Below are 16,245 nucleotides of genomic sequence, written 5' to 3' on the forward strand. Positions count from 1 at the left end.
TTATCATCTGTGACCACAAGGCAATAGAACTGTTTGAATGAGGTTTACTCTTTAACACACGAGAGAGTTTGACTCTTTGTCATCTGTGACCACAAGGCAATAGAACGGTTTGAATGAGGTTTATTCTTTAACACACCAGAGAATTTGACTGTTTATCATCTGTGACCACAAGGCAATAGAACTGTTTTAATGAGTTTTATTCCTTAACACCAGGGAATTTGACTCTTTATCATCTGTGACCACAAGGCAATAAACTATTGGAATGGATAAAGTTCACAACATTCAAAAGGATAACTACAAGGATGTTTTCCTCCATAGCGGTTTAAACTAGAAAAACCTATAATAAAACTGCAAAGTCATGATCATATTTCAAAATTTTAAATATCTCTATATACTTACATCTTGGATTTTATAAAAGGATCCATGTTTAGTTGTTTCTTTTCTTCATAATTTTCTTTAAAATTTTCTAAAAACTGTTGGTCCTCTGCTTCAAATGCTTTTGACTTGACAGCCAACAAAAGTAATTTGTCTTTGTATATATTCTCCTGAAATGTAATGATGACCATTTTTTACTTCTTTCTTTTCTTTAAATAGTTTTGTTATTTTTATAGTGAGTCATAGAACATATATGGAAAATTAAGACTTCAAATTATTGGTGAAATAAACAAATAAATTTTGAAACTTCAGCCAGTAAAGGGGCATTAGCTATCAAAATTTATGTTCGAAGATTTGACTCAAATCCTAAAATTCATATACAATATACTAAAACGTATATACAAATTAAGATTAGTCTGAAATAAACAGTCAACAATATATCTAATCCCTAATATATATCAAAATTTTGAGTGTATTTGAGACTACACGCCCTCTATTTAACTATTAAGATGGCCCCTGTAGACTGCAGACAGTCACATAATATGTATAAACATGGCCCCAGGTTGACATGCAAACAGTCGTTGGAAGTCAGACCAATCTCAGACTAGACTAATACATGCATAACTAATCACTAGCTAATGGGTAACATTGAAGGTCACATGAATATCAATTCAATGAGTCGAATTATTAACTTACAAGTGAATAATTCATCAGAGATGTTTCTTTGGTAAGACTTTTCTTAATATTTTGACCAAATTGAACAAAATTGGCTGCTAAAAGTGAATTATTACTTCCTTATTTCACTTTTACAAATGATTTAACTGAACAAAATCATATATCTTTTTTTTCATATCATACTATTCTAAAAATGTTGCAAGATTGAATATAATTTTAAAGGCTCTATCGACCTGCATGTAAATCAAACATGACAAAGAGGTTACCATGACAATGATATTCATTTACATATATAAGTCATTTCCTCAAGAAATAAGGTAAATAATAGCATCAAAGAAACTAAAGCATGACATAGAGGTTACCATGACAATGATATTCATTGACATATAAAAGTCATTTCCTCAAGAAATAAGGTAAATAATAGTATCAAAGATCCTAAAGCATGACATTTTGGTCAAATTCACTGAAATTTAGGTCAATTAACTGAAATCAAACAGGTTATCAACAATCACTATATATATACATGTACATGTATAAGTTGTAAAGAATATAATCAATATATGTACCATCATATGTTTCTGGGAAATAAGTTTTTTAACACAATAACTTTAAAAGCAAACATTTGTGCAAAAACATATAGCTAGATGAAAACATTATATCTATTTGTCCATAAATGTCCCAGACACATTTGAGCTAAACTGCAGTTGTTCATCTCTAATTTTTTCTTTTTTGTAAAAAAAATAATTTTTGTTTACAATAATAAATTCTCAAATGTTTATCTAATATGTGAACAGCAATAAAAACATTGATATGGTACATCTTGAGTGCATATTATACATTATGATAAAAAAAACTTACTAAGTTAGTTTTCTCTTCTTTTAAGATATTTATTCCCAAAACACTAATGATAAAACAATACATGTAAGAGTACCAGCATTGCAACTAAAATATAAAATATATCAAATTAAAGTCATATGAAACGAGTGAGTGGTGAAAAATAATGTTTGTCCAATTCTTGAACCAATGCATGTATACATCATAAACTTAGTCGTCTGTGCACGATTTTATCATTATTTTCGCAAATATATCATTTAATTGTCAATTTTGTTTCTCTCTGTTTGTTATGATTTAACAAATATGGCTACTCATTAAATGCTGTGTTTTGAAGCCGAGTTTTACCGATTGTCACCTTATAGTAAACAAATCACAAAAAGCGTGGGTATTGAACATGTATAATCAGATATTTGTTTAATTCAATGACAGATCCATGCGTATTGTGGTCACCAGATTTTTACGAGGAGGGTTACGCTCGGGTCACTATGCATACAGATAATATGTCGGCGAATTGCTTCCTGGAAGCAAGCAATTAAGAATAAGTAAACTTCTTCTAAAGGTGGACAAATTAAAGAATTTTTCTCAGAAAAAAAGTATATGTACACAAGTTGTATAATGAAAACTATCCCTTTAGTTATAAAAAACTTATGCATATTTTTTTTTAATTTGAGGTTTCTTATGACTTAAAGACAAATAGGTCTGCATTCCGTCTTCCTTAATTTTCTTCAAATTGCAAAATCCTTCTGAGCATGCCTTTTATCATTGATGTACACATGTACATATAGGTGATAATTAATCTACAAGTAATGTGCCATTGAAATATTGACAAAAACTGGAATTTCATCTAAACTGGACTTGGATGGAGAGTTGTCTCATTTGCACTCATACCACATCTTCCTTTATCTATTAAAACTTCTTCTTTGTGTATTCAATTGTCACTTCCATGAAAACATATGAAGAATAACTTAATTTCAGTCTATTTCAGTCTATATACATTGTAACTGCTAAATATTTTTTGTATCTAAATTACGTGTCAAACTCTGTAATGAGGGATGATCCTAGATTTTGAAAAGAAAGGAGCCTTATTTCCTGAAACTGAAATAAAATAACAATTGACACAGATATTTGTCTGGATTATCAACATAAATTCAGAAAAAGACAATCAGACGAACAGCAACATTCCTTATTTATACAGCCAACTCAACAATTGATGACATTGGAGTCCCCTACACCCCATGAATCAGCCGCTGACCACTTCTAATTAATAATACCTTAAGTCATGTTAGCACAACTAACTAATGAAGGTCATGAATAAATTGCATGTTATATGATTTAAACTACAATAATTTTACATGTACTTACGTGTGTGCTGAAATGAATCTTAGAAGTATTCTCTATTTTGACAGTATCTGATTTGTTGGATTGAATAACAGTCTCATCCTTAATATCAATCCCAGCTTCTTCAAGATGTTTCATTAATGGAGAATTCTACATAAAAACATTGTACTAAATTTAAAACTTCAAGTGTTATCACAATACCTGAATGCTCTAACATACAACCTTATGCAAAAATTGGTAAAACAGAACCAAACTCAAAAACTCTATCTTTAAGGGACCTACCATTTGATTTTTATGGGTGGTAGGGGGTTTGGGGAAGCAAGGATGATAAAATTTTGTCCAGCCTTTTTAATTTTTTACTATTTGGTTCTACCTTTTATTAAATTTTATTTGTTTATCCTGACTCTTTTTTCAAATTTCATCTTAGCACCCACCCCCATAAAAATCAAATGGTACAAAAATGTAGTTCCCAAAATCAACATAGTCAATGAGTATTAAAGACATCAATGTTCACTGAAGTACAAGAAATCCACATCAGATTTTAAGGCCATAAAAAAAAATTGTATGTTAATTGTTTTTTTTGTCCTTACCATTACATAGTTTTACACGTAAAGGTATTTTTTCCACAAGCTAAGTACCTCTGGCATAAACATTGATAAAGATAACAAAAATTGAGAGCTTGATCTGATAAAAATGTCACAATAATGTTTCAACCAGATGCTCCGCAGGGCGTAGCTTTATACGACCGCAGAGGTTGAACCCGGAACGGTTGGGGCAAGTATGGACACAACATTCAAGCTGGATTCAGCTCTAAATTTGGATTGTGATTAAATAGTTGACACAGCATAGGTTTCTGACACAGAATGAATGTGTTCTAATGAAATTAAAATTTTTGTTTTCTCTTAGAGCAATTCACTATGCTGTTGAATATTATTCCTCTCAAAAAAATGTTTGAAGAAATTTTCTTTTTATTTATGAAATTTCAAATGAGAAAATTTAACCTAATTTGTTTAATCACATCCCCCTTTCCCTTATTCCAAAACTAATCTCAATTAAAATTTCTAATGGAGTTTGCAACAATTACTACTCATTTAAATACATCATAAAATATTAAGATGTAAAAAAACTGCTTGTTATCACTGAATGGTAAAGATTATTTTAATTTATCAGTTGGTAGTAAAAAGTGAATATACATTGTATATTGTATATATAACAAAGATTTAAGTTGATTCTGGACAAAGAAAGATAACTCCAAATAAAAAAAATTCTTACAATTAGATATTTCTTGCTTACTATTCTGGACAAAGAAAGATAACTCTAATTAAAAACAAAATTGCTATTTCACAATATTTTGCGATAAGATATTTCTTGCCATTGCGCAATACTGTGCAATTGAAAAGACTTGCTATTGCACAAAACTTAATATAATAATTTTAGATCCTGATTAGGACCAACTTGAAAACTGGGCCCAGAATCAAAAATCTAAGTACATGTTTGGATTCAGCATATCAAAGAACCCCAAGATTTTAATTTTTGTTAAAATCAAACTAAGTTTAATTTTGGACCCTTTGGACTTTAATGTAGACCAATTTGAAAACAAGACCAAAAATGAGGAATCTACATACACAGTTAGATTTGGCATATCAAAGAACCCCATTTATTCAATTTTTTATGAAATCAAACAAAGTTTAATTTTGGACCCCTATTTGGACCAACTTGAAAACTGGGCCGATAATCAAGAATCTAAGTACATTTTTAGATTCAGCATATCAAAGAACCCAACCGATTAATTTTTTGTCAAAATCAAACGAAGTTTAATTTTGGACCCTTTGGACCTTAATGTAGACCAATTTGAAAACGGGACCAAAAGTTAAAAATCTACATACACAGTTAGATTCGGCATACTGTATCAATGAACCTCAATTATTCAATTTTGATGAAATCAAACAAAGTTTAATTTTGGACCCTTTGGGCCCCTTATTCCTAAACTGTTGGGACCAAAACTCCCAAAATCATTACCAACCTTCCTTTTATGGTCATAAACCTTGTGTTTAAATTTCATAGATTTCTATTTACTTATACTAAAGTAATGGTGCGAAAACCAAGAAAAATGCTTATTTGGGTCCCTTTTTGGCCCCTAATTCCTAAACTGTTGGGACCTTAACTCCCAAAATCAATACCAACCTTCCTTTTGTGGTCATAAACATTGTGTTTAAATTTCATTATTTTCTATTTATTTTAACTAAAGTTATTGTGCGAAAACCAAGAATAATGCTTATTTGGGCCCTTTTTTGGCCCCTTATTCCTACACTATTGAAACAAAATCTCCCAAAATCAATCCCAACCTTTCTTTTGTGGTCATAAACCTTGTGTCAAAATTTCATAGATTTCTATTAACTTAAACTAAAGTTGTAGTGCGAAAACCAAGAAAATGCTTATTTGGGACCTTTTTGGCCCCTAATTCCTAAAATGTTGGGACCAAAACTCCCAAAATCAATACCAACCTTCCTTTTGTGGTCATAAACCTTGTGATAAAATTTTATAGATTTCTATTCACTTTTACTAAAGTTAGAGTGCGAAAACTAAAAGTATTCGGACGACGACGACGACGACGCCAGTATGATAGCAATATACGACGAAAATTTTTTCAAATTTTGCGGTCGTATAAAAAGGGATGCTAATTAAAAAAAAAATAAAAGGCTCTTTAGAGCCTGTATCGCTCCATGTGCATATCGACATCTAACAAAGGACTCTCTCCAACATTGAACAGCAGAATAGACCTCATGATAAAAAATCACTATTTTGTTGATCTTGTATTACTGATCTTTTAGTCTGTTTAGTTTCTCTCTATGTTCTTAAGTTTTAGCTCAAAACACAAAAGAGGATAACAAAATTCATCTTTCAAGGGCAATCACTCCTACAATGTATGAAGAGTGACAGTCTACTTACTTTATCTGCAAAATTTGACTTCTTTTAATAGATCTTGCCTTGCGAATAATTTTTGTGATTTAATTAATTTGTCAAAAAATGAATGTATATCCTATAAGCTGTACTTGCTTTTGGAATAAAGTATTAAAGACATCAATGTTCACTGAAGTACAAGAAATCCACATCAGATTTTAAGGCCATAAAAAAAAATTATATGTTAATTGTTTTTTTTGTCCTAACCATTACATAGTCTTACACGTAAAGGTATTTTTTCCACAAGCTAAGTACCTCTAGCATATAATAAAGTATTATTATTATTAAACTGCAACTTACTCAGATTTTCCCCCCTCTAGAACTACTGCCTGTTTACCATTGCTAAGAAAATTTTGTATCCAGTTATTTAATTCCCCCTGTATCCCGTAATGCTATAAATTATTAGTTAAAAAAGAATGTGAAACTTTATGGAATGCTCTAGATAAATCCATGACCAAAATATCTGTTTTCCATGTTAAGTGAGACATTGTCTATAAATTCTAGTAGTTGTGTTTCACAGGATCGACCTCTGTGAAATCCATGCTGTAGGGGATTTAAAATGTTGTGATTACCTTCATGTTTCATGTTGTGTTTAACTATGATGTGTTATAAAAGTTTGCAACAAAAACATGTGAGTGGTATAGGACATACTGTACAGTAGTTTTCAGGGTTATATTTTTGGCCTTTTTTGTATACAGGAGAGACATGGACAGTTTTCCAGTCATCTGGATTAACACCTGTTTTAACTGACTTCACAAAGATAATGGTAAGTATGGGTGCAATTTCATGTCTATCCCCCTATTATTACATATATCAATAACCTGTGAGTACTATAACTCTTGCAGTGCCCATCAAAAACCAAGAAAGAACACAAACTGCATTTAACTTTATTTTATTTTACTAAATCTAGTGGATGCTAGGCATTAAAACTTTTCCAACTTTACAGGTAAGTCTGTACTCAGAGTAATTTTTGACATGTACATTTAACTACAGCCATATTTGTCCGTTTGTTATGATGAACCTTAACTTTATTGCAAATTATTTGATTTTATGTTTTTAACCACTGATTTCTAAACCACCGTTAATTAAAAATACCGCAAAATAAACATCCTCGTCTGATTCTTCGTCCATTTCATCGATTGAACAACAACTATTGCAATGTAAAAAAAATATATGAAAAACTGCAATTGGATAAAAAGGTAATGGGGAACGACACTACTACTTCAATCTCAATTTCGATCTACTAAAAAAAATCCTCCTTTGAAGGGACACTTTACCTGGCGGTGCGAATATACAGTTCAATATTAGATTAAAATAGAGGGCCAAGGGTGAATCAAGTCAGAGACATATATACACATGTATATATGTCTCTGATCAAGTTAAAAACTCAATATACAATATATGTTAAGATAAATTAAATCATCTTCTTCTTCTATTGCATAGTACTCCTTCCAGTTATGGAACACCACATATGTGTATGTGTATTTTGAAGTAACCGTTGAAAATCATCAATACAGGAAATAAAAATACTTTAAATAAGGCTATAAATTTACAAACTAGGAGAATACTTCATACGGTAAAAGTTTAACTTGTGTGCGAATGAGCTTGAATTTGCACTGCACTAATAGAATAAAATGATTCTATATACAATTTAGTAATAGATGAAAATTACTAGTATGGCATGCAACCGTAATATTAATATAATATATAACAAGTTAACAAACCAGTGTATTCCCTGGGGATATTAGTATAATAGTAAATGGTACACTGATTTCTAACACTACACTATAATAGTTATTTATACGATGAGGTTGCATTTCCTGTCATTAATCTATCATTTAGGCACGAACTTGTATCAGAATAAAATATCTCTGTAAATTAACCCTAGCTTCAGGTATAGATATGTGATCTGTTTCTGTGACATGTGCCTTAGACCATCCACAAGAACATACGGTCATCCGATGTTCAGTACCTCAGTACTTTGATTTACTCTAGCACTGTTGATATGCTCATCCAATATTTTGGTTGGAAGCATTTGGTGTAGTTTCATATCGTCTTTCGATATGATTGCATTGCCGTTCATTAAGTATTTTAGGTTTACCTCAGATTCAGTATCCAATTCAGCAGTAAGCAAACTTTGCTTTTGATGTATACTTGTTTTTAGAGCTGCGTTTGTATCTATTGCTGAATGAAATTTGTGTCAGTTTCGTTTCAAACGCATCCCAAGTTTTAAATTGTGCATCCAAAACAAAATTTGTAATAGGAATCTCTTCATTCATTGTTCAAAGTATAATGACAGTAATAAGGGTAGGTGTGCAGTTAATTACTTAAACAAGAGGCTCTCAAGAGCCTGAATCGCTCACCTTAATTTTTTTGGTTAAATCTCTCATCAATGATTATTTTGGCTTTTCAATTTATTTAAATGTTTTTTGGATCGTCCTATTTTCTTCAAAAGCCAAAAAAAAAAGCATTTTCTCCTATGTTCTATTTTAGCCATAGGAGCTATGTTTCTTAACAAGCAAGGAAATAAAATATAAAATTTATACTAGATACTCTGAAACTCATTTAGCCTAAGTTTGGCTGAAATTAATACAGCACTTTCAAAGGAGTAGATCTTTTAAAGTAAGTCAACATGATGAACAAATTGTGAAAAAGTCTTTAAGGGGCAATAACTCCTTAAGGGGTCAATTGACAATTTTGGTAAATTTGACTTATTTGTAGATCTTACTTTGCTTAACATTTTTGCTATTAACAGTTTATCTGTATCTATAATAATATCCAAAAACTGCAAAATTTCTTTAAAATCATCAATTCAGGGGCATTATACCTGAAAAAAACAGTTACCCAATTCGATTGAAAATTTCAGGACAGGTAGACCTTGACCTAATGAATACTTTAACTTCTTGTTTTATTTGCTCTAAATGCTGGAGTTTTTGAGATATAAGCCAAAAACTGCATTTTACCCTGTGTTCTATTTTTAGCCATTATGGCCCTGTTTTTTGACGAAATAGAAAATAAAACACAAACTTTATTTTATACACCCTACTGATCATTCAGTTGAAGTTTGGTTGAATTTGGTGGAGTGGTTTTAGAGAAGAAATTTTTTTTAAAGTTAGCAAATATGATGAACAAATTGTGAAAAATTGTCATTAAAGGACAATAACCCCTTAAAGGGTCAATTGACAATTTTAGTCATATTAACTTATTTGTAGATCTTACTTTGCTGATCATTTTTGCTGTTTACAGTTTATCTTTATCTATAATAATATTCAAGATAATGACCAAAAACTGCAAAATTTCCTTAAATTTCCAATGAAGTGGCAACAACCCAACAATGGGTTGTTTGATTCATCTGGAAATAGTAGGGCTGATAGATCTTGACCTAATGAACATTTTTATCCCATGTCAAATTTGTTCTAAATGCTTTCATTTTTGAGCTATAAGCCATATATGTTATATTTTTAGCAATGGCGACCATGTTTGTTGATAGATCAAAACTTCGGATCAAATCTATAAACTAGAAACCCTAAGGAACATTCAGTTAAAGTTTGGAAGTATTTGGCCCAGTAGTTTCAGAGGAGAAGATTCTTAAAATAGTTTACGACGACAGACGACGACGAAGACAGACGACAGACGACGGACGACGGACGACGGACGAAGAACGACGACGGACGCCAAGTGATGGCATAAGCTCACTTGGCCCTTCGGGGCAGGTGAGCTAAAAAGTTAACACTTTTCTCAGCAACGAGTTCTCAACAACAAACCATTGAAATATATTTTTCGCCTTTGACACTTCTAATCTGAAGTAGTACCTTTAAGAACATCAAAACCATTAATACGTAAAATTATTTATACACCATCTGTTGAAATTATAAAATTTATTTTTAGCTCACCTGCCACAAAGGACCAAGTGAGCTTTTCTCATCACTTGGCATCCGTCGTCCGTCGTCGTCTGTTAACTTTTACGAAAATGTTCTCCTATAAAACTACTAGGCCAAATTTAACCAAACTTGGCCATAATCATAATTGGGGTATCTAGTTCAAAAAATGTGTGCGATGACCCGGCCAGCTAACCAAGATGGCCGTCATTGCTAAAAATAGAACATAGGGGTAAAATGTAGATTTTGGCTTTTAACTCTGAAACCAAAGCATTTAGAGCAAATATGACCCGGGGTGATATCGTTTCTCAAGTCAAGATCTATCTGTCCTGAAATTTTCAAATGAATCGGACAACTGTTTGATGGGTTGAATTGGTAATTTTAAGGAAATTTTCAGGAAATTTTCCGCTTTTGGTTTTTATATTGAATATTATTATAGATAGAGATAAACTGTGAGCAGCAATAATGTTCATCTAAGTAAGATCTAAAAATAAGTCAACGTAAACAAAATGGTCCGTTGACCCCTTAAGGAGTTATTGCCTTTTATAGTCAATTTTACCACTTTTTCTTAAATTTTTGTTATGTTTTACAAACATCTTTTCCTCTGAAACTATCAAGAGATATCAGAGCCATCAATATTTTACAAAAAGATTCTACCTTTGTTGTCTTTGTTGTACATTCGAGAAATTCTAGAACACAAATGTATTTTCAAATGTGATCTTGGTGTTTGTTATGTAAAGATTTTAGAATATTGTTGGTGTTCAAAGGACCCTTCAACTGTTAGTTCGGTACAATAAAACAATTGTGGCCCCTTAGTGGCTGCGCCCTCATTGAAATAACCTTCTCGTGTTGACAATTTTAGATATTCACCTCTACGGGCCATAATTGTATAATATATTAAATTGAGAATGGAAATGGGGAATGCGTCAAAGAGACAACAACCAGACCAAATAAAAAAACAACAGCAGAAGGTCACCAACAGGTCTTCAATGTAGCGAGAAATTCCCGCACCAGAGGCGTCCTTCAGCTGGCCCCTAAACAAATATATACTAGTTCAGTGATAATGAACGCCTTACTAATTTCCAAATTGTATACAAGAAACTAAAATTAAAATAATACAGGACTAACAAAGGCCAGAGGCTCCTGACTTGGGACAGGCGCAAAAATGCGGCGGTGTTAAACATGTTTGTGAGATCTCAACCCTCCCCCCATACCTCTAACCAATGTAGAAAAGTAAATTGTATTTATCAAACATATATAAATTATAATTATCATCATTGTTATACAGATGATATAATATATATGAATTTCCCTTTCTCCTATTCTTTTTAAATGCTACACATACATACTGACTGACGCAGTTTTAAGCCTAATTTAAGAGAGAGAAAAAATCAACTGCAATATCGGGTATTTATCAATGGTTTATACAAATTCTCTAACATTTAACTACAAACCTATACTCTGTGTAATCCCTTTCAAACTTGTTATGTTTGGTTATTATACTGTATCAATAGCCTTTAATATTTCAAAATTTTGCAATATTTCTTTCAATTTCAAATTAATTATTTATCTGTAAATTTGTTCCGTTATTGAGAATTTTCCTAAGTTGACCGTAGGGAATAAGCAATAATATAAATTAAAACAATAGTAGGGATAAACATCAATTTGGACTTTTAAAATTAAAAAAAGATGTATTTCTGCCCAGATATTTGCATTAACAAGACAGAAAATTGTATAAATTGCATTAGTTTATCCCGTCACAGTTGATATCCATTCTCTAAAGTGATTTATTATTTTCATTTCATTCAAGATAAAATGGTTTTCCGATCTGCCATATACAAAACCATGTAGGTAAATCTAGACAGTTGGGTCATCGAACAAGAAAAATGAAGGCACTGTTTATTCTGCTCATAGTTATTCCTGTTGACGCTGTTTTATATTCTGACGTGAAACGTTTGAATGAATATCTATTGGCGAATTACTCCAGACGTTTACACCCCAGAATCAACCTTAGTGAACCAGTTACAGTAAATGTCGATCTTTACTTGAACTCAGTAATCGATTTTGATGTTTTAACCGGAATTTTGACGTTCGCTGGAACGTTTGTATTACAATGGAACGATGAACAAATTGCTATGAGGTGGAATAATTCTGAATTCAATGACATAGCTATGACACAACTAAATGTACATGAAGTATGGGTTCCGAAGATTTATATTCGACATATGGTGGAACAAACTTCAATCTTTCAGTTCAGCAGTTCGTTTGATAGTGATTCAGCATTTGTATCCTTTTTGAAAAATGGAACAGCCAAGACAACGCTGCTAGCGATCCTTCGGACAAGTTGTTCTACGGATATAACCTATTATCCGTTCGATAATCACAAATGCGATATTTCGTTCGTACCACTCAACTTTTACAGCACCGTTATTCCGAGAACTTCAGCAACTACAATATTAAATATTTACACTATTGAAAATTCTGAATGGAAATTATCATCTTCAGTTTATAATGACATTTCAAATGGTCCCATTTTAAACGTCATTTATGTTTTGAATTTAACTCGAAAACCGTTTTTTCTTGTTCTTAATTTAGTTTGTCCATCTATTATTATATGTACCGTAAATAGTTTATCATTCTTGATACCAGTAGCATCAGGTGAGCGATTGTCTTTCTGTGTTAGTCTTCTGTTAACATACATTGTTTTTTTGACAACTGTTTTGGACAAACTTCCATCTACGGACACTGTGTCGTTGTTTAATGTATTTGTGTTTGTTCAGCTCATTTATAGTAGTTTGACTGTTTTGGGAATAGTTAAAACACTTGGATACTATCACTATGAAGACAACAAAGACGTTCCAGTGGTATATAAACACATTGTTAGATATTTTCTTCGTTGCCATTGCAAAGTCAAGATTTCCCCCAAAACGACGACTTCGTCAAAAACATCCAATGAAGACCATCCTTCTCTTGCATGTAAGAGCAATGTTGACCAAATAAATCATAAAGAAGGAGATTTGAAAAATAATGATAATAAGGATGACTCGGCAGCGCCTCGCAATAACTACGATAATATTGCATGGCGAGACGTAGCAACAGCTTTGGACAGAATTATCAATATGATAGCTACAATTGTTGCTGTGTTTAACATTGTTGTGTTATTGATAACAATGATTAGATTGCACGAATCATGAATTGTAATCAAATTGGAGTTATATATCATAAACTGGGTTTTCATTTCTTTTTCTTTTACATTGTTCAAATAAATTGAGCAAAACTGAAAATGATTACTTATATTATTTTTTATAAAAGTATGTAGATTTTAATTTATCAGATTTAAGGATGGATTTGGAATTACTTAGATATTACAGAAGAATAAGATTTGGATATGATTGTAATTTCTACTGACATTATGTTTTCCCAAGGTACTAATTGTAAAGATAAGAAAATGTGGTATGATTGCCATTGAGACAACTGTCCGCCAAGACGAAGTGATAGAGATGTAAATAACTATATGAAAAAAATGGTTGTTGTATAAATACCAATGAGACGACTCTCCACCAGATACCACAAACCAAAGGTATCAACAACTATAAGTCCACACACGTCAAAAAAGAAGAATTAAAACCGATACCGCATAGTCAGCTATAAAAGGCTCATCGTACGGGGCGCCGAATGGGACTCTTGTGGTTTTGTACTCGAAATTCAATTTTGTACGGACAAAAGTGACTTTTGTTCAACCAAAATGAGTTCAGTTTAACAAAATTTGTAACATACTACAAATTAAAAATTCTGTCATACAAAATTATCTTTCAGTGGACAAAAGTCACTTTGGTAATGACAAAATTCATTTTTGTTACACAGACTTGACTTTTGTTTCCTAATTTGAACATTGGGAGACAAAAGTCAATTTTGTATGCAAATTAGTTTAGTTTTGATTCTGTGAACTAATTTGCATACAAAATCGACTTTAAATACACAAAATTTGACTTTTGTGAGACAAAATTGACTTTAAACATCAAAATTGACTCTACACATCAACCCAAAAATGTAAGATCTGTAAATTTGCTTTTGCAAATTTTTTGTTCTTCACTCGCCGGGATTCGAACTCATGCTACTGAGATAGCGTGTCACCAAAATGCCTGCACTGTATCCGACGCGCTAGACCACTCGATCACCTAGCCTTGAAGTCACAAAACTTTTGAGTCGGTTTTTTGTACTCATACAAAAAAAAACAACCAATCAAATGCTGGATTTCATGTTTCGAGCATGATTTTTTGAGCTCTAAGCACTGAGCAAAGTTTTATGACTTCAATCCCTGGGCATAAAAAATGAAGCCTACGTTGGCCGGGTGTTACCTTTCCTCGTCAGTTTTAATCTAGTGTCGTAAACAGTACATTATATACCGGTATAAGGCATGAAGATGGTATTGTTACAGATCAGCTAAATTATCTATAATTGTAAAGGATCCTATAAATTAATGAATGTTACAGTCACAGAAATATGTATATAACCAAGTCTAAATTGAAAACAACGTTTAAACCTATGATTGCGTTAGACGTGTGTATGTATAACATATTTCTTGGTAGATGGTTCTAAATACAGCACAAACAACACTTTCAAAAAGACTTAAAAAAATAATAAGTTTATTTTAACAAAACGCATTTGACTAACAGATCGAACCCTGCTGACTGCCATTGACGATTGCCCGACATAAATTATCACGAGATGCAATATGGATCTTCATTATTATTTGATGCCAAATAGAAAACAATAAACTTGTGGAGAAGATGGTATTGTACGAAAACTTGAGGTGCAAAAATTTGTACACCTGGATTTCGACAATTAATGTCTCTTCATTGATGATACAGATCGAAACGGTATTTGGAAGGCCATGCATATCATTTACATCAATTTAGGACCGGGCTGAAGTACGTCCATTATTCATAGTTCATTATTCATTATTCAATAATGAATAATGAAATAGTTCATTATTCACTATTCAATATTGAAAAATGAATAATGAATAATGAAATGGTTTATGTTTCATTATTCAAATTGAACCGGTGAATAGTGAAAAAAATATAAAAAAATTTGACCGTGACACTATAGCTACATTTTGATTTGCAATGACCATAAGAGGGTTTACGGCCGACCTAAATGCAAAAATATGCATAAAAATGAGGAAATATAAAAAAGAAGATGTGGTATTATTGTCAATGAGACAAACATCCACAAAAGACCAAAATGACACAGACATCAACGACTATAGCTCACCGTACAGCCTACAACAATGAGCAAAGCCCATACCGCATAGTCAGCTATAAAAGGCCCCAATAAGACAATGTAAAAAACTAACGGCCTTATCTATTTTACAAAATGAACGAAAAACTAATATGTAACACATACACAAATGACAACCACTAAATTACAGACTCAATTGGGACAGACACATACATAAATAATTCAGCGGGGTTAAACATGTTAGCCAATTTTGAATAATGAAATGGATATTTTGAATAATGGAATGGACTGCTGCGACCCTTTAACCCCTAATTATAGATAAACCTTATACCTCATTCGAAAGCTTATAACGAGAGGAACAAAATGTATATAGTCAACATGTTCCGCAACGCATATTAGAGGACTTAAATGTCGAAATACGCGTGAAAGTTAAGAAATAGCCAATTTTGAATAATGAAATGGATATTTTGAATAATGGAATGGACTGCTGCGACCCTTTAACCCCTAATTATAGATAAACCTTATACCTCATTCGAAAGCTTATAACGAGAGGAACAAAATGTATATAGTCAACATGTTCCGCAACGCATATTAGAGGACTTAAATGTCGAAATACGCGTGAAAGTTAAGAAATAGCCAATTTTGAATAATGAAATGGATATTTTGAATAATGGAATGGACTGCTGCGACCCTTTAGCCCCTAATTATAGATAAACTTTATACCTCATTCGAAAGCTTATAACAAGAGGAACAAAATGTATATAGTCAACATGTTCCGCAACGCGTATTAGAGGATTTAAATGTCGAAATACGCGTGAAAGTTAAGAAATAGCCAATTTTGAATAATGAAATGGATATTTTGAATAATGGAATGGACTGCTGCGACCCTTAAGCCCCTAATTATAGATAAAATTTATACCTAATTCAAAAGCTTATAACG

The 16,245-nt window shown here is 32.0% G+C and overlaps 2 protein-coding genes across 2 annotated transcripts in view; one reads left to right on the forward strand and one right to left on the reverse strand.

Moving 5' to 3' along the window:
• Window positions 1-7,383, reverse strand: part of LOC134709035 (vezatin-like) — a 36,116-nt gene extending 28,733 nt beyond the window's left edge. Inside the window, exons 1-4 of the mRNA XM_063569336.1 lie at window positions 7,279-7,383; window positions 3,247-3,372; window positions 1,909-1,992; window positions 400-545 (exon numbers count right to left, since the gene is read on the reverse strand). Coding sequence (XP_063425406.1) covers window positions 400-545; window positions 1,909-1,992; window positions 3,247-3,372; window positions 7,279-7,314 — 392 coding nt within the window. The 5' untranslated portion in view covers window positions 7,315-7,383. The remainder of the gene's footprint in view (window positions 1-399; window positions 546-1,908; window positions 1,993-3,246; window positions 3,373-7,278) is intronic.
• On the forward strand, window positions 6,805-13,255 carry LOC134709181 (neuronal acetylcholine receptor subunit alpha-3-like). The gene is made up of 2 exons (XM_063569388.1): window positions 6,805-6,949; window positions 11,872-13,255. Exon 2 carries the CDS (start codon window positions 11,948-11,950, stop codon window positions 13,253-13,255), a length of 1,308 nt encoding a protein of 435 aa, XP_063425458.1. The 5' UTR covers window positions 6,805-6,949; window positions 11,872-11,947.
• Window positions 13,256-16,245: the final 2,990 nt, after the last annotated feature.

Source organism: Mytilus trossulus, chromosome 1 (assembly GCF_036588685.1).
Source record: "Mytilus trossulus isolate FHL-02 chromosome 1, PNRI_Mtr1.1.1.hap1, whole genome shotgun sequence".
Classification (NCBI taxonomy): Eukaryota; Metazoa; Mollusca; class Bivalvia; order Mytilida; family Mytilidae; genus Mytilus; species Mytilus trossulus.

What these genes read in the sequence shown, in the direction of transcription:
- LOC134709181 (XM_063569388.1), top strand. Translation starts at nt 11,948, where the DNA reads ATGAAGGCACTGTTTATTCTGCTCATAGTTATTCCTGTTGACGCTGTT.